The sequence below is a fragment of the Phoca vitulina genome, unplaced genomic scaffold, assembly GCF_004348235.1.
Source record: "Phoca vitulina isolate PV1807 unplaced genomic scaffold, GSC_HSeal_1.0 scaffold21, whole genome shotgun sequence".
NCBI classification, from domain to species: domain Eukaryota; kingdom Metazoa; phylum Chordata; class Mammalia; order Carnivora; family Phocidae; genus Phoca; species Phoca vitulina.
The window spans coordinates 29,078,464-29,099,816 of NW_022589724.1; the positions used below are offsets into that span (position 1 = coordinate 29,078,464).

The 21,353-nt window shown below is 42.8% G+C and overlaps 1 protein-coding gene across 2 annotated transcripts in view; it reads right to left on the reverse strand.

Moving 5' to 3' along the window:
• The window catches only part of MED27 (mediator complex subunit 27), a 204,073-nt gene that overhangs the window by 53,245 nt on the left and 129,475 nt on the right, over positions 1-21,353 (reverse strand). Inside the window, exons 4-6 of one of the 2 annotated variants that reach the window (XM_032418813.1) lie at positions 17,723-17,816; positions 16,393-16,467; positions 13,668-14,291 (exon numbers count right to left, since the gene is read on the reverse strand). In XM_032418813.1, coding sequence (XP_032274704.1) covers positions 14,184-14,291; positions 16,393-16,467; positions 17,723-17,816 — 277 coding nt within the window. In that variant the 3' untranslated portion in view covers positions 13,668-14,183. Of the gene's footprint in view, positions 1-13,667; positions 14,292-16,392; positions 16,468-17,722; positions 17,817-21,353 lie in introns of those variants that run through there. The other variant, XM_032418812.1, reaches the window with a different exon arrangement.

Here is a 21,353-nt window from a genome sequence, read left to right on the forward strand (position 1 = left end):
AAATTTAAAAAAAAAAAAAAAACAACAAACAAACAAACACAGAACTTGAACTCTCCTAGCAGCTGTTTGTGCTCCTTGTGTTCATTCGTTAGTTCAACAGCTATTAACAGGTGCCTCCTCGGGGCTAGGCACAGTTCTGAGCCTGCGAAATAGGAGTATTTCCGTAACATTATTGTTTTTCTGGAAGACCTCCCCGTCTAGTGGGGGATTTGTTCAAGGCTGAGCACGGACAGGCAGGCACCAGGCACTGACCCCCGCCTTTCATCTTCTATGACTGGTGCAAGCTCTGTGGAAACCAGGCACTCAAGAAGTTTTCGGTGACAATGGTGAACAAAATCAAGATGGAGAGGCTTCAAAAGCACAGTAACATTCTAGAGATTCGGTGGCAGCTCAGAAGCACCCAGAAACGAGAAGCTATGTAGGATAGCAGAAAGAACATGCACTTTGGAGTCAAACCGATAGAGGTTAAACCTCAGCTTTGCCCCTTATTTGCTACATGCCTCTAGCAACTTATGTTGCTTTTCGGTGCAGTACCCACCTCCCAGGGCTGGTGTGGGTTACACTGCAAAACAGCACATTCATGTACTTCAAAAGTGCTTACTGGGCACTCAGCATGTGCTAGGCACTGTTCTAGGCACCAGGGATACAGCAGTGGCCAAAACAAGGTCTCTGCCTTCACAGAGCTCATATTCCAGTGGGTGGAGATCGACAAGAAGTTAATACCATGCCATATGGTGAAAATGCTATGGAGTATAATAGAGCAGAGGCAGAGACAGAGTGGCTGCGGGTGGGTAGGGTGCTATTTTAAAACAGTGTGTTCACGCAAGACCCAGGAACCTTCAGGAAGTGAAGGAGAGAGCCAGGGGCAGAGGGCACAGTTGGTGCAAAGGCCCTGAGGCAGTGGCAGCCCTGATGTACTCTAGAAGCCACGAGAAGGCCAGTGTGTCTGTCGTGGAGTGAGCCAGGGGCAGGTGGTAGGAGATGGGGCCTGACGTAACATGGGAGAAAGGGGAGGTACACGGTGGACCTTAGAGATCATGCGAAGAGGTCTCTAAGTGTGATGGGAAGCTGGCAGAGTCTTCTGGGCAGTCTCCAGCTGCACGGTGTAGAGATGACAGACGTGCCAGGGCAGAAGCAGACAGGCCAGCTGGGAGGGTGTTGCAGTAATCCAGGTGAGAAAGAAGAGGCAGGGGGGGCGACAGGAAGAAGGGAGGTGTCACGGACTGACGCAGGGGCCACTGCTCACGTACCAAGTGCGGAAATCAAGTGCAGACGTCAGCAGATGTGGGGATTTGAGGCTGAAGCCCAGGGAAGACCTGGACTAAGGGTGTCAAGTTGGGCATCACCTGCTAACAGAACATCTTTAAAACCATGGGGTATCTGAGGTCATCTAGGGAATATGAGTAGACAGAGGAGGGATCAGGTCCAAGAACTGAGTCCCGGGACACACTGACGCTTTGGGAAGAGGAAGAGGAATCCGCAAAGACTGAGAACCAATACGCAGGGAAAGGAGGGGAGATCCTGAAGGAACAGGAGTGGCTATGATGAAAGGCGAAACCCAACCAAGCCCCCACGTGGGTAAACCTCCCACTTAAAGAACCGGAGAGATAGGGTATTTTATGTCCTGTAAAATAAACAAGCAGCCACCTTAAAAGCTGACACAAAGACCATTACCGTGTAATTTTAGCTAGAATTATAAGGCAAGAATGAGGGGCAAAAAGAGAAGGTAAGTATTTTCATGTTTAAAAAAGGTCCCACATGATCACAAAGGATTTCTGAACAGAAACAAAGAAATTTTCTGGGCGCCTGGGTGGCTCAGTTGGTTAAGCAACTGCCTTCGGCTCAGGTCATGATCCTGGAGTCCCGGGATCGAGTTCCGCATCGGGCTCCCTGCTCGGCAGACTCGGCAGGGAGTCTGCTTCTCCCTCTGACCCTCCTCCCTCTCATGCTCTTTGTCTCTCATTCTCTCTCTCTCAAATAAATAAATAAAATCTTTAAAAAAAAAAAAAAAAAAGAATTTTCTTATTCACAATGTTTGTGATCGATGGTCATCATGGTAACTACGTCATGAACATCTATGAAATGCCATGATCTTCACCAAAGGTCCAGCAGAAATCACTGCATGCTGCCTGGATTAACAGTAGTAGTGGAGGTAGAGGTGGTAGAAGAGGTAGAGCTCACAACAACCCCACAAGAGAGGACTCTGAGCAGCTCCGGGTGGCAGGGTAAATGACGGCACGGAGTTCAGGTGACACTCAGTGTCACGCGGCCAGCAGCGGCCCAGCCAGGAACTGGACCCCCGTGTGGGCTCCAGAGCCACATCCTCACTGGTGTTTGCTGAGGGGCTGGGTTAGTGATGGTGATGACCACCACTGCTCTGATAAGTGCACATAGCACAGTTCATTCAATTAACTATAATTAAAATGAAACATAATATAGTTTATGTAATTAATAATACTGTAGACCATATTAGTGTAGACTCATATTCATCTTTTAATCCAATTGCCAATGGAAATGGATTGTGTATGTCACTTTTATTAGAATCGAGCAACTGTTTTATCTCAACGCCCAGACAAAAGGAAAAGATTAACTGGAGGAAAAATCAACTGTGTAGATTGAGATTAGAGAATAAAGTAAAATGCCAAGATAAACTGCTTTTAAAATCAGTTGAAGATTTAATATAGCTCTGGAAGGTTTCAATTATTTACATGCCTGGTCTATGCAGTGGATATCTGGGCTAATGAGATTCAATTGCTGTGTATAAATCTGAAACAGGACAACCCAATTGTCTAAAGGAAATAGCAGCTTGGGCTCCTGTGTTAATAACTCTTCAAAACAAAGATTATGACTCGGGAAGAGTAACATCATTTTTGCTTCACATTACTGATTGCAGTGGGCGCTGAGAGAAATGGCTCCATTTGGTCAAATACAAACTCTGAGACAAGGTGCAAGGGATTCAGAGAATCTGTTTATCAGTATCGTTGTTCTTCTAGTAACAAGACCAACAATAATAATTTACATTGTCTCTTTGTCCTACGGTGATTATGAAGCCCCAAGGGAATCCTCCTTCTTTGTAAAGTTCCCCAAGTCTAGTATCGAGAGCCATGTAATGTCACATAATGACGTGGACACACAGATGCTCACAGGTAATTGGCCAGATCACAGCACTTCCCCTTTAGGGTTTTCAGGAGGGCTTTGTGCATGTACCAGATGATACTGTAGGTACTGTCATGTGCATTTTAAAGCAAAGCGACCCATTTCAGATCGATCCATGGCATCTCTGTACACAGTATATTCCTTTAATACAGGCATAAACGGGGCGTGGGAGCACAAAGGAAGAAACCATCTCAGCCTGAAGTAAGGGTGGACTTCTTGAAAGGTAACATTAGATCCCAATCTTAAAGAACATATAGCAGTTTTGCCAGAAAGGGCAGGAGGTGGACAAGAACACCACAGGCAGAAGGAAGGACAGGCACAAAACACAGAAGCAAATGGGCAGGAGTATCTGGAGACGCTGTTGTTCCCAAGGAGTCTCTGGAAATGAGAAGGTATTTGCACTTGTCACAGTAAGTGGAGGAGAGCTACTGGCATTTAACAGCTTGGCGCCAGGGACACTAAAACTTCTGCCATACATGGGCCAGTTCCATACCCCGAGGAACCATTCCATCTAAAATGCCAATGGTGCCTCCACTGGGAGCACTAGAGAGCACTGAGAATGCCCAGGCAGAGGGGAGAGAGGTGGGGGGAGGAGGGGCGGAAAGGTAAACTGAGGCCAGGTTATAGAGACCACACAGGCTTCCCTACAGAGGAGGGCTTATATATCCTGCAAGCGATAAGAAGCCAACAGAGTAGGACATGGGCATGGTGAGACCTGCCCTTTGGGATGATCAGTCAGATGTGGAAGATGGAGAGGAGGCAGAATGTCCAGAAACAAGGAGACTGGGAGACCAACTGGATGGCTATGGCAAGAGTTCCGGCAACAGAGTGGAGAGCAGGGGGGATGGGTGGAGGGGCTGGCTGGAAGACGCCAGACAGGACTGACAGCACATCAGGAATGTGCATGCGGCATTCTGCATGTATGGGGATGGCTCACTGCTTGACATGACAGTTCGGAGTTATCTTTTCCATGGTATTTGATCAGTAAGTATTTGTTACAAGAATGAAGTAAGTATTGGAACAGAGAGCTGTCACACTGGGGGCAGGGTGTAAGACGAGGAGTCTGGAAATCAGGTACCCTGAACTAAGACCCACCACTTAGCACTGAATCCAACTGAATTAGACAATTAAAAAAAAAGCTACAGTAGTTGTGGTAGAGTGCATTCCCTCAACCCACCGTTCACCCTGCCTCACAAAGGTAGGTGTCACCTGTTTCTACCAGACGTTAATTTCATATAATGCATTCAAAATATTTTTAAAGTAAAATCCAACTCCAAATAGCTTTCTCCAACATTTATATTCACTATTGTAAATGCCAGCTTAATGAAATATACCTGTTAAGGTTCATGGAATATGCTTCCTAATATTTGGGGGGGCAAATGCAATTGACATGTGTTGAGGGAAGTTGTAGATGTGAGTTCTGGGCTTTAAAGGGTATCCTTAGAAATGGCAGAACCTGATGACTACTGGCATACTGGTATTTTGGGGTGTGGTTCTGGGGTGCCTCACTGGGCTTTCGTTAATTTAGACTATTTTTAGGGCATCAGGGCAACTATCAAACTAAACACACACTCAGATGACAGATGTAAGTGCACCACTGCCTCTGGGAATGACTATGCTGAATTAATAGCTACAGAAACTAAAGACGAAACATATACTGGGAAATGGTATTTGAAAACAAGAAGGAAGGAAGGAAAGAGACAGTATAAACTGCTCTTTGAAATTAGTTCTAAGAAAAAAAATGCTTGTGGGGCACCTGGGTGGCTCAGTTGGTTGGGCGACTGCCTTCAGCTCAGGTCGTGATCCCAGGGTCCTGGGATCGAGCCCTGCATCGGGCTCCCTGCTCTGCGGGAAGCCTGCTTCTCCCTCTCCCCTGCTTGTGTTCCCTCTCTCGCTGTGTCTCTGTCAAATAAATAAAAATCCTTTAAAAAAAAAAAGAAAAAAAAGCTTGTGTCAGAAAATTATATCACTAAAAAAAATGTTTTTAAAGGCTTAGTTGTCAGAAAACTGAAAACCAGATTTAATGCCCAAGTATTTTTTTAAGCTTCTCCGCTCTGGTGCCTGGAAGTCTCAAACCCGTCTGCTTCCTATGCATGGCCCGCAAGGCTAACAGCAGTACTTCTAGCACTGCGCTATTATAACCTGGAAGCCACCAAAAACTCACCCGGAAGCGAGTACAAGTGTAAGATGTACTGAGTATAAAACGAGAGGACGCAGAGTAGAAGCTGCATCAGCAGATGACCGACCAGGTAACCTAAAGAGACGGGACTGGGAGCTCTAGCTGGGGTTTAAGACCAGTGTAATTAGCCTTTTCTGGGCACCAGGCGCCTTTTCTAATGGAAGCCACAGCCTCTGTCCCTCAGGAAGAGGCACAGAAGTAAGTGCATCTACACACAAAAACTGCAGAGATTTCTGGAAGCCTATCCATCACCTCCCAGGGGGTCATGGACCAAGGTCAGGATCCCTGCCATTACAGCACCAGCTAATTTTAGAAGATTAAGTAGAAACAGGATAGGGAGCGCCCACAAACGACATCTGTATGTTTTAACAGAATACTGAATCTACACAGAACTTAAAATCACATGCTTTCAAAGCTGAAGCCAAGTATATTTAGCAGAAGCACACACATACTTTGCCTAAGAAACCTCAAATCAAGTGGGTCCAGAAAAATTACCGAGGCCACGACCCCTTCCCTATTATGTCCCTAGCGTAGTTTCCCATTCCTGGGGTGCTGAGTCCCAAGTTCATCTCCGGCAACAGGGAGGCTGGATACTCCAAGTGGCACCCCGAGCAGGCAGGAGCTTCAGGTGATCTCTCACAAATGAATGAAAGTCTGAACTCTTGAGTCAGACAGACTAGAGTCCGACCTGTCACACTGTCACTAATGATTGGGGGTTATCTTTCAGTTGTGTGCCTTGAGCCACCCAGCACCTGGGGTCCCAACTGGGGGTGAGGTGGCAACGTGTAAAGAAAGGAGCTCAGGCCTGGCACAGAAAACACGCTTAGCACATGAGGAAACTTATGGAAGAAATATCTAGTATTAGGACAGCCTCTCTGTGCCCAATGAATTTTATACCAGAAAGGACAGTGTTTCTTTTACAAGTTTTAATCCTAGAATCATGCATGATTACATAAATGCTTATTTATTATATGAAACATTAACATGGTTCTGAAAGTCAAAACTATACAAAAGGTACATTCAGAGCCGTGTCACCCCTCCCCACACACATCCGACCTACTCTCTGCCCACGCAACTCTCTCTCCGATTTCTCTGTGTGTTTCCCCTTAGAGATGAGCAGATGATGGTTATTTGATATCCTCTCTTTCTTACCAAGAAGGAAGCATATTAAAGAACACTCTTGCACTTTGCTTTTTTGCTCCCAACAATAGATCCTGGAAATCACTTCATAGGAGTCAGAGGTCTTTTGCGTTCTTTTTTAAAGATGAAAACAGGAATGGCGTGGCCCCACAGTGTGGTTGTGTCATAATTTATGCAGCCCCTCTCCTTTGCTAGGGCACGGAGGTCATTTCCAGGGTTTTGCAATTACAAACAAGCTGCGATTCATAAGCCTGTGGACGTGCATGTTCGTACTGTAGGAGGTACGTGAGCGGTGTAACTTCCTGGAGTAGCGCTGCTGGGTGAAAATACAATGCACGCACAGTTGTGTTAGACGTTGCCAAAGTCCCCCCAAAGGGGCTGCACTGCTCTGTGTTCCCACCAGCAACGTACGGTGGTGTGTGTTTCCTTGGGGGCTTACCAAGAGAATGTGTTGTGATACTTTTTAAATTTTTGCCAGTCTGGTAGTGGGAAGTGGCACCTCAGTGAGGTTTTAATTTGCATTTCTCTACTGATGGGTAAGGGTGAATATCTTTTCCTGTATAAGTACCATTTTTATGTCTTTTGGGGGGGCATGAATTGTCTACCCCCCCATTTTCTACCCCATTTTGGGTCTTTTCCCCTTTATTTTTTAAGATTTAAAAAATGATCTTAGGGATGTTAGCTCCGTATCTGTAATATATGTTGCTAATATTTCCTCCCCAACTGCCGGTTGCCTTGACTTTACTATGATGTTTTTGGCCACCTAAAAGCTTCTTCCTTTCTATGACTGAAGCCCTGTCAATTTGAGATGCTACCCTTATCTTACGCTAAAGTTTCATATGTAGTTGAGTCTACCTCTTGCCTATTTTATTCTACTAACCTGTTTGTCTACGGATAAGCCAATACCACACAGTTTTAATTAGAGAAGCTTTAGAGTATGTTTTAATGCCCAAGAGACAAGTTCTTTTTTGGTGTCTTCCTATCCTCTCTTCCATATGAACTTTAATTAATCAACCGAAAAAAATCTTTTAATGATTGCATTAAATTCATTCATATTTACTGACATATATGGTCTCAACTTAGTCACATAATTACATAGTTACCATGTGTACTATCTTTCCAATGCTTCCTTCTCTGAGTGATGTTGTCTTTGCTTGCTCACTCAGTTACTGATTGATGGATTGTATTCAGGAAGGCTTATATTTTTGTTCTCATGCTGACCCAGTCTGCTTACTTTGTACCTATACATTTTAATGCCCGTAGACTCCCATTTTTCTTAGATAGCATCTCGTTTATCAATTTTTAATGGTGTCCTTCCATGCTCATCTATCACACACACAAATAGTCTTGCATCAACAACTGAACACATCGCATGCTCACTGTCAGTCCTTAGGCTTGGGCTCCCCACTCAGCTCTTGGGTGGATGTAGCTCATTCTCTGGCAGATTCCACAAGATTGGCTGACAGGCAGAGAATTCTTTTATGTTTAAAATGGTTTTTCCGGGCCTTGCTACTTGAAAGACACATATATCCTTGATTCATGCTTTCTTTGAAAATGCCACTCCATCACTGCTTTGCTTTATGTATTGTTTTTGAGACACCTGATGCCAGTCTAATTCTTTTGCCTTGTAAGTTATTGGATTTTTTTTTTTTTTTTTTTGCTTAGAAGCTTTGAGGATTTTTTCCCTCTATCTTTGAAGTCTGCCAGCATTACTAGAATGTATCTTAGACTTGATTGTTGCTGGTCAATTTTCCTAAGCATCCAGTGAGCCCTTTCGATGTGCAGATTCAGCCCTTTTTTAACTTAGAAATTTTCTTACAGTCTTACATATTGAGACCGTTTGTTCTATTCTTTCATTTTTCTTCTCCACAGACTGATTATATACACGTTGTATCTTCTTTGCCTGCCTCTCACTTCACCACTTCCCTCTGACCCAGTCTGCTTCTTTGTTTTGGTGTCTGTCATTCTCCTGGCTGTTTCCCTGCCTTTCCTCCATGTTCTCTATTAAACTTCATGTGATTATCTTCTTCCTCGAACATCTTGAAATTTAGTCTTAATTTCTGAGACAGTTTTATCATTTTCTCCCAAGTATACTAAATCCTTTCCATTTCATTTCTGTTCTTAACTTCTGATTCAAGGGCTTTTTAAAAAGTCTTTTTCCCCAAATGATTGAGGATATTAAAACCAGTTCGGAGTGCCATATTACATAGTTTTCTTCTGCTTTGTGGTGTTTGTTTCCTTGGGGGTGTGGCATGTCTTCAGTTGAGGTGTTTATTTGCTCAACATTTCATTATGAAAAATTTCAAATATCTAAAAAGTCGGAAGAATTGTAGAGTGAACATCCATATTCCCATGAGCTAGATTCTGTAATTGTCATTTCATTCTCCTAGCTGTACCACAGATTCATCCATCTATCTATTCATCTATCAACCCATCTTATTTCTTTGATGCATCCGAAAGTTGCAGTCATTAGTATACTTCATCCCTAAACACTTAGGCAAGCACATCTTTAAGTAGAGTTTAACATTTATTTAAAATTTGAGGTAAAATTTGCCTACAATGAAGTGTATATAACTTTAGTGTACCATTCTCTGAATTGGGAAAAGTGCATACAGCCATAGAAATCGCATCTCTATGAAGATACAGAACATTTGCCCCACCACAGAATGTTCCTTCATGCTCTTCCCAGTTGATGCCTGCCCCATCCCTCCCAGGGGAATACTGTTCTGCTTCTATCCACCTTAGTCTTGGCCTGTTCTAGAACTTCATGTGATGCAACTACACAGTGTGTCCTCTTCCGTGAGGCATTTTCCCCTCAGCAAAGCTTAACAGTGAGTACACAAGTGATATAGTGCACTAGGATTTGTTTGCATTTTCTTTTCTTTCTTTCTTTTTTCTTTTAATCACACATAGTTTGGAGTGTGGACATTCTTGGTCTTCTAGTTGTGCTTACTGTGTGGTTTCTGTATTTGTATTTGTTTTGTTTTTCTGTATTGTTTGGAGAATTTGTGGAGAGACTTGCATTTGGACGGCCATCCACAGTGTTTCTGATTGTGAACATGCTCAGACACAAAGGAAGAGAGACTGCTTAATAACTACCCAGATTAAAAAATGATCAAGATTTTGCCACACCTGCTTTATCTATCCCTCCCCTTCTTCTGTTGCAATGTTTTAAAGCATAGCTCTTATATCAAGCTGTGTCAGCTCTACAAACTTCAGTGCTCACCTCTAAAACACAGACCTTTTGTTTCACAACTACGAGGTCATTATCACCCCTAACAAAATTACCCCAAGTTCCTTGGTATCAGTTGAAATGGAGACCATGTGCAGATCACTTGGATTGCTTACGAAAATCTTCTTACAGTTGGTTTGTTGAATCAGGACCCAAACAAGGTCCACACCGCACATGCTGCTGTTGAGCCTCTTCAGCATTCTGTCCTCCCTGTTTTTTCCCTGTCACTGACTCTGTTGAAGAAACAGAACTGTCCTGTATAATGTCTCCCATCCCTTTGCCTTATACTTTTTGACTTTTTTTTTTTAAACCTCAAAGTTTTTTATCACTAATAAGTTTCCATTCATATCATTGCCATTGCAACAAACATTTCTGGAACCACCTTTTTGAAATTTAGTTTGATATACTGCTTTGAATATGCTTAATAGTTGAATATACTTCTCCCTGAAGTAGCAGTTCTCAAACATTTTGGTCTTGGGACCTCTCTACACTCTTGAAAATTACTGAGGACCCCAAGTAACTTCTGTTTCTGTGGGATACAGCTACCAATATTTACCATTTTAAAAATAAAACAGAAATGTTTGAAGACTACTGGAGCCAATCAATAGGTGTCAGTGTGATGACATCATCTTATGTGTAGAGGTTCTGGAAAACTCCACTGTGAATGTGTGAGTAAACAAGAGTAAGAAAGGAGAGCGATGTTTTAGTACTGCCATAAAAATCGTTCTGACTTTAGACTTCCTGAAAGGGTCTCTGACCCCTTGTTGCCCAACCCTTATCGGGAACTGCTGCCACAAAGAATGGATTTGATCTTTGGAAACGTCTTTTGGAACCAGGTTTGGTAAAGCAATTTTGATGTGTCCAAAATGAAGCAGAACTATAAAAATGGATTTAAAAAATTTTTTTAATTTAATTTAGTTAACATATAGTGTATTATTAGTTTCAGAGGTAGAATTTAGTGATTCATCAGTCTTATATAACATCCAGTGCTCATAATATCAAGTGCCCTCCTTAATGCCCGTCACTCAGTTACCCCTCCCCCCCCACCTCTCCTCCAACAACCCTCAGTTTCTTTCCTAGGGTTAAGAGTCTCTTACAGTTTGCCTCCCTCTCTGTTTTTATCTTATTTTATTTTTCCTTCCCTTCCCCCACCATGTTCATCTGTTTTATTTCTTAAGTTCCACATATGAGTGAAATCATATGGTATCTGTCTTTCTCTGACTGGCTTATTTTGCTTAGCATAATACCCTCTATTCCGTCCATGTCATTGCAAATGGTAAGATTTCATTCTTTCTGATGGCTGAGTAATATTCCACACACACACACACACACACACACACACACATATATACACATACCACATCTTCTTTATCCATTCATCTGTTGATGGACATCTGGGCTCTTAACATAGTTTGGCTATGTGGACATTGCTGCTATAAACATTGGGGCGTACGTGCCCCTTCAAATTACTGTTTGCATCCTTTGGATAAATACCTAGTAGTGCAATTGCTGGGTCGTAGGGTAGTTCTATTTTTAACTTTTGGAGGAAACTCCATGCTGTTTTCCAGAGTGGATGTACCAGCTTGCATTCCCACCAACAGTGTAGGAGGGTTCCCCTTTCTCCGCATCCTCACCAACATCTGTTGTTTCCTGACTTGTTCATTTTAGCCATTCTGACTGGTGTGAGGTGGTATCTCATTGTGGTTTTGATTTGTATTTCCCTGATGCCGAGTGACGCTGAGCATTTTTTCATGTGTCTCTTAGCCATTTGTACGTCTTCTTTGGGAAAATGTCTTTTCATGTCTTCTGCCCATTTCTTGACTGGATTTTTAAATAAATCTTGTAAAACGGCATTAAAAAAAAAAGCATTTAACGAAGAATTCCAATAATGTTCTGTGCTGTGACAAAAAAGCTGACACACGGGTGGAGCTTCCGAAAGCGACTGCTGGGAGTCACAGAACTTCAGCACCTGATGATCTTCAGAAATCTGAAGTTCAACCAAAGTCACTACCTGAATCTTTGTATGTCTGGGTAAGACATGTTTTGCTACTTTGGAGTTGTTGGTGGGGTGTAAATGAGTGCAACCATCTAGGAAAACCCTTTGGTGTTTTCATGGGCAGTCTGGGTGCCCTAACTCAGGCTTTCTCTGCTTTGGCACTTTGATTTTGGGCTGGATGACCCTTTGAGGTGGGGGGCTGCCCTGCTCACTGTAAGATGGCTAGCAGTGGTTCTGGGCTCTACCTCCTACATGCCAGCAGCACCCCTCCCCCCGAGTTGTGACAAGTAAAAATGTTTCTAGACTTTACCAAACATCCCTTGGGAGGCAAAAATCACCCCAGCTGAGAACCACTGCCCTAAACCGAGCACTCTGCTCCTAGGAAAAGCTCCGGGAAAAACTTGAGCCCAGGGTCCCAAGGATATGAACAAGAATGTTCAAAGTAGACTGTTTATAGCATAAAAACCAAAACCAGGAACAAATCAATGACCACTAATAGAAAAAAGGATAACTAAATTAGCATATATTCATATAATGGAATATTTCATATTAGCAAAATGAATAAGCTATAGCTAAACCAACTATTTGAATGATACCAAGGAAAAAAAATGTTGAGTGAAAAAATTAAGTCCCTGAAGACAACATATGATATCTTTTAAAAATAATTAATTACAACAGGTAAAATTAAAGAATACATTATTTAAGAATAGATACATACGTGTAAAAGCTTCCCTCGTAACAGGGCAGGGAAGAGAACGAAACACGAAGGGAGGCTGACAGCTCCCTACGGGGCAGCGGCAGGGGACGGGAGGGGCTGCTCCCTGGTGTACAGGTTGCAGATAAATTCTAGCTCTGGGGTTGGGTGGTAGGTTCACAAATGTTCACTATATTATTAAAGAAATATGAAAGGGCCATGCCTAGATCAATGATGACAAGGGTGTCATGAATCAAGGATCATGATCAATTCAATTCTACACCTAAGGTTAAGATAAAATTTAAAAAATCCCAGCCCTCCACATAGTCTGTGAGTCTGGTCCACCGCGGTGTGACTTCCGCGGTCTCATCTCCTCCCCTGGCTCCCAGCACTCCAGCCATCCTCGCCTCCTTGGTTTTATCCGAACACACCCACACTGTCATCCCGCTAGGGTCTTTTGTACCTGTGCTGCCCCTCCTGGACCCATCAGCACCTCGGCCCACTTCCGGCAGGTGCCTACTCATAGAGGGCTTCCCTGACCGCCAGCCCCACTCCCACGGCACCTCTCTCTCCAGCCCCTGCCCTGCTTCCATCCCCCTTAGCCTTATCACCATCTGCCATCATATCAGGCAACAACTGGCTGGTGTCCCGTCCATTTCCCATTCCACAACACAGCCTCCAAGAGTGCATGGACCTCAGTCAATGCTGAGCAGCACCCACGACCATGCTTTTCTCTCCTGGTGCTCAGAGTATTTACTGAGGGAGTGAATAAATGCTTTAGGAACCTAGCTCATAAAACAGTCTGACGCCAGAGCTGGGACTTATCAAACAGACTGGCCTTCGCTGGAACTTCAAGGGTACAAAGGGTTGGAATACTGGTTCTCAAAACTTGCTGCACAGATTACCTGAGGCTTCGGTGGGGCACCTGTGAGATGTGCCTCTTGGGCTCTATCCTGGACCTACAGAATCGGAATTTCTGTGCTGTCTGCCAGGGATGTGCATTTCCCATACACTAGACTGGTGATTCTTGGGTCTACTATAGTTTGAGAACTATGGAACCCAGTGGAGAAACTGAAGCCCAGAATAGTTAAGCAGGTTAGCTGTTCAACAGTCTTTCCTACTGCGAGAGCTTCTGATAGGGCAAAATGAGATAATGTGTCTGAACAGTTTAAAAAAGATGTGTCATTCAAAAGCAAGGCATGAATATGTTAAAGAAATTAAAGCTTAGTTAAAATGTATATTTAGAAAGATTGATAAATGAGTTTTCTCTCTTATAAATCATATAACATAAAGATTAATTTATAAAATATCAAGGTATATTTCAAATATCATGGTTGAGGCGTCATCTTTTCTTCTTTTCTATGTTCGTATACCTAGTGAATCAGTCAAAACTTGTAGATTAATATTTTAAATGCCAAAAGAAGCCAGCTGCTTGTTCTAGTCTCTGACTCAGTTAAACTCTTACAATATTTTGACTGTTTGAAGAAAATTAATAATGGGATGTTAGGTGGTAGATTAACTGAAACTAAATATCAACATAGCTAGATTTATTTTTGGATGGCTGAGCTCATCCCTTCAAAGAACGGAAACAGGATTTATTATATCATGAGTTATTAACTTACACAACACCAAAACAGCCCCCTCCACCCCCAACAGAGCAGAGAGCCAGCACCAGTGTATTTAAAGATTATGTAAGAGGCTGAAACTTTATATTTCCTATCAGCTAGGACGTGGTGTTTACAGGATACAGCCAGTTACCTAAGGCTCACAAAGATGCCAGAAGAAGTTAAGGTGATAACTGTTCTGACAGCTCGGGAATCAAACTAGTACCAATGCTGACTGCCTCTTCCCCGAGCAGCAGGTCCCACTGCAGCCAAGATGGACAAACTGATACCTATGGAAGAGAAAGATGCTTTTGTCTGTCATCCGCGTATCTATGCAGCAAACCCTCCCTGAGCACCTACTGGTCCTCCCTTCCCTCCTCTAGCTCCCCCTCCCACGCATGCACTATCTGGGGGTCCGCACATGTGAAAGGGATACGTGTATATGCTTCAAGTCAAACGCAGTGCCCAGGCCGGAAGCTGGGCACTCCTAATGGTTCTGATGGGTTCTGAAGCCCTGATGCCTCCAGCCAACAAAGAAAGGTTGGTTTTGCTTTCGATGAGCCAAGCTGGCCCCAATCCCCTAGAAAAGTACCAAGTTACAGCCTCCCTTTTCCCCTCCTACACTGATGTTAGACTGTGGCCCCCAGTGACAGATCTTCGTACATCTGAGGCACTCTGCTGCTGCTTCTTGGCTTGGTGGGAGTGGGCGGGGGATCAGAACGGATCACCGCACCTGCCTTTCGTTCACAGAACGCTCTGGAGTTCGATGACTTTACGTCATTTTACTACGTATGTGCACAAAGATATCTGCCCCCCCCCCCCCCCGCCCCAAGCCGGTACTCATACACCCAAACTGGAAGAGATCTATAACAAGTCAGCAGAATGTGCTGATCGCAGTAGATCATGCTGCACAGATTAACTGGAGCCGTTTCTGGGCCCCCAGAGCGTCCCCAAAGGACCGTCATCCTGCTCTGGACGCCCCTGGAGCTATCCTGGTTTTTGTCCCTCCTGGCAGATCAGCTCTACCTTCCAGTCTGTGAGCATCCAGCATCATTAGAAAGCAAAACAAAGACAAAAACCGAACCCTTTTCTTGCTTAAGTTAATCAGAGCAGGTTTCTGTTGACTGCACTCAAGGAAGCCTGGCTGACTCAGGAGGAGATGTCATTTTATTAAAAAGCACAGGTGCAATCTGCACCTTGGTCAAGGCAGGTAAAAGGAGATGTCAGCAGAGACTACTCGTGTGTGTCCTGCTTCGCCAGCCTTAACGGTCTGTCCTGGTCAGTCTCGCTCATCTCCCGAAGCTTTCCAGAATACACTGTACTCCAGACACATCTCCAGAAAACAACACTTCCAACTCTTGCCTACACCTCCCGTGGGGGTGCCCTCACTGCCTACAGTGCAGGTCCCAAACATTCTCCACTGAGGTCACAGGGAGCAGCTGCTGAGCAAGGGCAGGAGGGGAGGTGCTGATCCTGCTCCTCCGCCAGGTGAGCATTCCCTTCAGCCTCAGAGAAGGTGTCTGGGCGGCAGCAGCAAATGGGCCAGAGGTCTGCAACCTAATAAAATGCCATCTTGTGAAAGTAAAAGCCAAATCAAGCAGTTTTGTTAAAAGTATGATTACCCACCCAGCAATCTGATTCTGAATCAGATCTCCCACTGCTATTCCTATAAATATGCACCACCTTATGTGAATTCCTGTGTCACCTAAGGAAGGTAACAACTAGCTGGCTAGATGCATATAGTGTTCTGAATTAGCCACGCATGGGGGTAAAAATGCATATATAAAATGGGGTTCTTCCCCTGAATTGAGCCCCTAAACTCCCTCATCGGTCTGTTAAAACAGCAGCTCCATGGGAAAGCAGACAGGGCTGACAGGTCCTTGTGAAATAAAAGCCCGCTTTCTCAGGTGGAAGTAACTCTAATATCTTAGACCTGTTTACCTATGATCCTGTTCCCTCTGCTCATTCCCTTCAATGCTAAATCCCTACCTCCATCATGAAATGGAAGCTCAATGACCCAGAAATAATTTGAACAAACCTATTTCACTGAGGATGCTCTCATTTTTATCTTCATTAACTCCTTGGTCCCTGTCAAGTATGCTGAAAGCAGGATTTATGTTTTAGCTGCTGGGCCTGGAGGGTCTTAAAATTTAGACAATTTGTACATTTAACTGAGGCAAAAGATAGTGCATGTTTTGTAGACAGATACAAATTGTTTTCTTTTTCTATTAAAGAACACTGTATTAACTCATTCACTGTACTTTTTAACTGAAAGAATTTAAAGTAGCACGATACCCAATGTTCACTAATTTTTTCTCACAAAAGAAATAACACCCATTTGATAAGCCCACATCTCTTCCTTTCTTAAGAGAAAACCACACCCGCACACACAGTAAGCCCGTTCTCCTCAGGTGAACAGCTGGAGGGATCGTAGCTCATCCTGGGTGACTGGCTCTTCATAAGATTCTGCAAAAGTAAAACGCTAAAGTATAGGGAGTTCACAAGAGGCCCCAAAGCAGCAGCAACTGACAAGACACAAAAAACACTCAGTCCTGAAGCTCACCTCCCTGATGCCCATGAAAAACCATCACTCTTGATTCGATTAATTCTGCTTTTTGTAAAATGTGGTGGCTCCCCAAAATCTGCATTCAGAGAAGTATTCTTCAAGCACACATTATCACAGAGTGCTAGAAAAGCTTCACATCCCTGAGGTGTCTATGCCTTTCTAATTACTAATAAAACTTAGCATTTCTATTCCACTATATTTCCCAATCACACCTGCCTTTGGTGAATTCATGCAAATGCAAACATCAGTGGTGCGGGTGTGAGGCCAACTTGCTCAGAGCAACTCAAAATCAGAAACAACAAAATTGGAAATCATCAGTGATAAGGTCTCAGAACACTTTCTTCAAATACATGATGGATTTTATAAGCGATTTTCCACAGAACTTGGTTCTATTTTTTTTTTTGGTTTTATTTATTTATTTATTTATGGGGGGGCGCGAGTGAGCAGGGGAGGGGCAGAGGGAGAGAGAGAATCTCAAGCAGACTCTGTGCTGAGTGTGGAACCCGACACAGGGCTCCATTTCACGACCCATGAGATCATGACCTGAGCCGAAATCAAGAGTCGGACGCTCAACCGACTAAACCACCCAGGCACCCTGAACCTGGTTCTATTTTAAGATGGTGTTTTTCTTAGCAGGATCCAATAGTTGGGCATTTCTTTTTTTTTTTTTTAATTTTTTATTTATTTATTCATGAGAGTCAGAGAGAGAGAGAGACGCAGAGGCAGAGGGAGAAGCAGGCTCCCCGCCTAGCAGGAAGCCCGATGCGGGACTCGATCCCAGGACCCTGGGATCATGACCTGAGCGGAAGGCAGACGCTTAACCATCTGAGCCACCCAGGTGCCCCTAGTTGGGCATTTCTTTGAGACAATATAAAAGATTCACCAAAACATCCTGAACTGACTTACAGGTGGAATGGTCTTACAGTATATTTCCTCTCTAGGTCATTCTTACATGGGCTCTGCAATTTCATTCAAAAGCCAAGTTTCAATGTGCAGAATTTTGAAACTACAGGATACCAGTGAAAAGAAATATGCTATTCACCATCAAACCAGGATTTAGTCTCCATTCTCTAGATCCTACGACACAGAGCCAGAGACCATCTTGAGGCTAGTCTTCTTCCACATGACCCTACAGACAGGTCAAGCAGAACTTACCAGAAGCATTGCTGATGTGCCATTGGGCCTGGATAAGTGGATGGACATTTCAGGAAACATCCTGTCAATGCGGCTGATCACATCATCAACATATCTAAGTGGGAAAAAGAAATGCACACAAATGAACTGGAACCTTAGTCAAAGAAACACAAATCTACAGTGTACTAAAGACTTCTCTCTTCAGCTGTTTATCAATGCAATATAGTCAAGAAGGCAAATGGGATTTATAAGTCTTTTTACAAAAAATACTACTCCCTTGTTCCTCCTTTTGCCTCTCAGGGCCAACCAGTTTTTAGTGCTTTCTTCTGGTATTTACCTCCATATTTCTACATGATATGTTTTTAATGCTAGTTCTTGCTTTTTTATTTCATTTTTTTTAAGCTTTTATTTAAATTCTGGTTAGTTAACACACAGTGTAATATCACTTTGTTGTACAATATAGTGATTCAACAATTCTGTACAACATCCAGTGCTCCTCACAACAAGAACATTCCTGAATCCCCATCACCTATTTCACCCATCCCCCCACCCACCTCCCCTCTGGTGACCAGCAGACCAGTATATTCTCTATAGTTAGCAGTCTTTTTTTTTTTTGGTTTGTTCTCTTCTCTTCCCCCCCCCCCTTGCTCATTTATTTCTTAAATTCCACTTATAAGTGAAATCATACGGTATTTGTCTTTCTCTGGCTTACTTCACTTGGCATAATACTCTCTAGCTTCATCCATGTAGCTGTAAATGGCAAGATTTCATTCTTTTTTACATCTGAATAATATTCCTGTGTGTGTTCGTGCACATGCATATTTTTTCCTTTATCCATTCTTTATCTGTTCATCAACTGATGGATACTTGGGCTGCTTCCGTAATTTGGCTATTGTAAATAATGCTGCTACAAACATTGGGGTGCATGTATTCCTTTGAATTAGTATTTTTATAGTCTTTGGGTAAATATTTAGTAGTGAGATTACTGGATTGTAGGATAGTTCCTTTTTTTAACTTTTTGAGGAACCTCCATACTGTTTTCCAGAGTGGCTACACCAGTTTACATTCCCACCAACAGTGCAAGAGGGTTCCCCTTTCTCCACATCCTCACCAACACCTGTGTTATTGATTTTGGCCATTCTGACAGATGTGAGATAATATCTCATTGTAGTTTTGATTTGTATTTCCCTGATGATCAGTGATGTTGAGCATCTTTTTATATGTCTGCTGGCCATCTGTATGTCTTCTTTGGAAAAATGTCTATTAATGTCTTCTGCCCATTTTTAAATTGGATTATTTCTTCTCTGGGTGCTGAGTTTATAAGTTCTTTATATATTTTGGTTACTTACCCTTTATTGGATGTCATTTGCAAATATCTTCTTCCATTCCATAGGTTACCTTTTAGTTTTGTTGACTATTTCTTTTGATTATGCAGAAGCTTTTTATTTTGATGTAGTCCCAGTAGTTTATTTTTGCTTTGGTCTCCCTTGCTTCAGGAGACCTATCTAGAAAAAAGACAGCCGATGTCAGAGAAATTACTGTTTATGCTTTCTTCGAGGACTTTTATGGTTTCAGGTCTCACATTTAGGTCTTTAATACATTTTGAATTTACTTTTGTGTATGGTGAGGAGAATGGTCCAGTTTCATTCTTGTGCATGTCGCTGTCCAGTTTTCCCAACACCATTTGTTGAAGAGACAGTCTTTTCCTCATTGGATATTCTTTCCTGCTTTGTCGAAGATTAATTGACCATTATAATTGTGGGTTCATTTCTGAATTTTCTATTCTGTTTCATTGATCTTCGTGTCTATTTTTGTGCCAGTACCATACTGTTCCGATTACTGTGGCTTTGGAATAGAACCTGAAGTCTGGAATCGTGATGCCTCCAGCTTTGCTCTTCTTTTTCAAGATTGCTTTGGCTCTTTGGGGTCTTTTGTGGTTCCATATACATTTTAGAATTGTTTGTTCTAGTTCAGTGAAAAATGCTGTTGGTATTTTGATAGGGATTGCATTAAATGTGTAGATTGCTTCAGGTAGTATAGACGTTTTAACAATATTTGTTCTTCTAATCCATGAACATGGAATGTCTTTCCACCTCTTGGTGTCATCTTCAATTTCTTTCATCAGCGTTTTATAGCTTTCAGAGTACATAGGCTTTCCCCTCTTTGGCTAGGTTTATTCCTAGGTATCTTACTGTTTTTGGTGCAACTGTAAATGGGATTGATGCCTTCATTTCTTTTTCTGCTGCTCCATTCCTGGTATATTGAAATGCAACAGATTTCTGTACGTTGATTTTGTATCCTGCCAACTTTACTGAATTTGTGTATCAGTTCTAGCAGTTTTTTGGTGGAGTCTTTCAGGTTTTCTATATATAGTATCATGTCACCTGCAAATAGTGAAAGTCTTACTTCTTCCTTACTGATTTGGGTGCCTTTTCTTTTTGTTGTCTTATTGCTGTGGTTAGGATGCTTTTTCATTTTAAGCATGACCTAGTGACTTTCTTCTATAGGAGATCAGAATTTAGCTGCCACCATCCTGGCCACTGGGCACCGATACAGAGGCTCCTCCCTCTGCCTTTCTGGTCTAGGGATGGCAACAGCTTCCTGTTGCTGCTCATCTCTGGTAGCCTCGCTGTCTCCTGTTTGGCTTCTCACCCCAATCACCTACATAACCAATTCCCTGGATTAAATTCTCTTGGTTTTAAATACCTGAATTCCTATTTTCCTGGCTGGACTCTAATTCAAGTTATATCATAATTTTTGCTTAAGTCAGTATTTGGTGTGTACATTCTAAAATCTCTGCATATATATTTAAAAAAAAATTTTTTTTTTGAGAGAGAGAAAGAATCCTGAGCAGGCTCCATGCCCAGCATGAAGCTGAATGCAGGGTTTGATCGTATGACCCAAGCCGAAATCAAGAGTTGGACACTCAAGTGACTGTGCCCCAAATCTCTGTGTATATTTTAAGTAGCTGAGCCACACAGGAGCTCATGAGTACATACTTTTATTTGTACAGCTTTCTGTTTTGCCTTGATTTTCACTTGGTTAGTTTTTTTTTTTTTTTTTTTTTAAAGATTTTTTTTAAAGATTTTATTTATTTATTTGACAGAGAAAGACACAGCAAGAGAGGGAACACAGGCAGGGGGAGTGGGAGAGGGAGAAGCAGGGTTCCCGCTGAGCAGGGAGCCTGATGCGGGACTCGATCCCAGGACCCTAGGATCATGACCTGAGCCAAAGGCAGATGCTTAACGACTGAGCCACCCCGGTGCCCCCCCCCCTTTTTAAAGATTTTATTTATTTATCTGACAGAGAAAGACACAGTGAGAGAGGGAACACAAGCAGGGGGAGTGGGAGAGGGAGAACACTTGTTAGTTTTCTATGTGCCTACTACAATGTTATCCCTGAACTCTCTACCCGACTCTAAAACTTCTCTCACTACAGTCAGACATACCAGGCAATCTGTCAGTTCCATTTTTTCCTGGACACATTCCTCCAAAAGAGATTCTTCTCTTTTTCTGGCCCAAATGGAACTTAACTCTCTTAAGGTTTAATAATCACCGACATTAAGTACTTAGCATGGTGTCTGGCACATACTAAGGACCGGAAAATTACAAATACTCTCTCTGGGACATCATGGGCCTGCTCTGCAGAAATG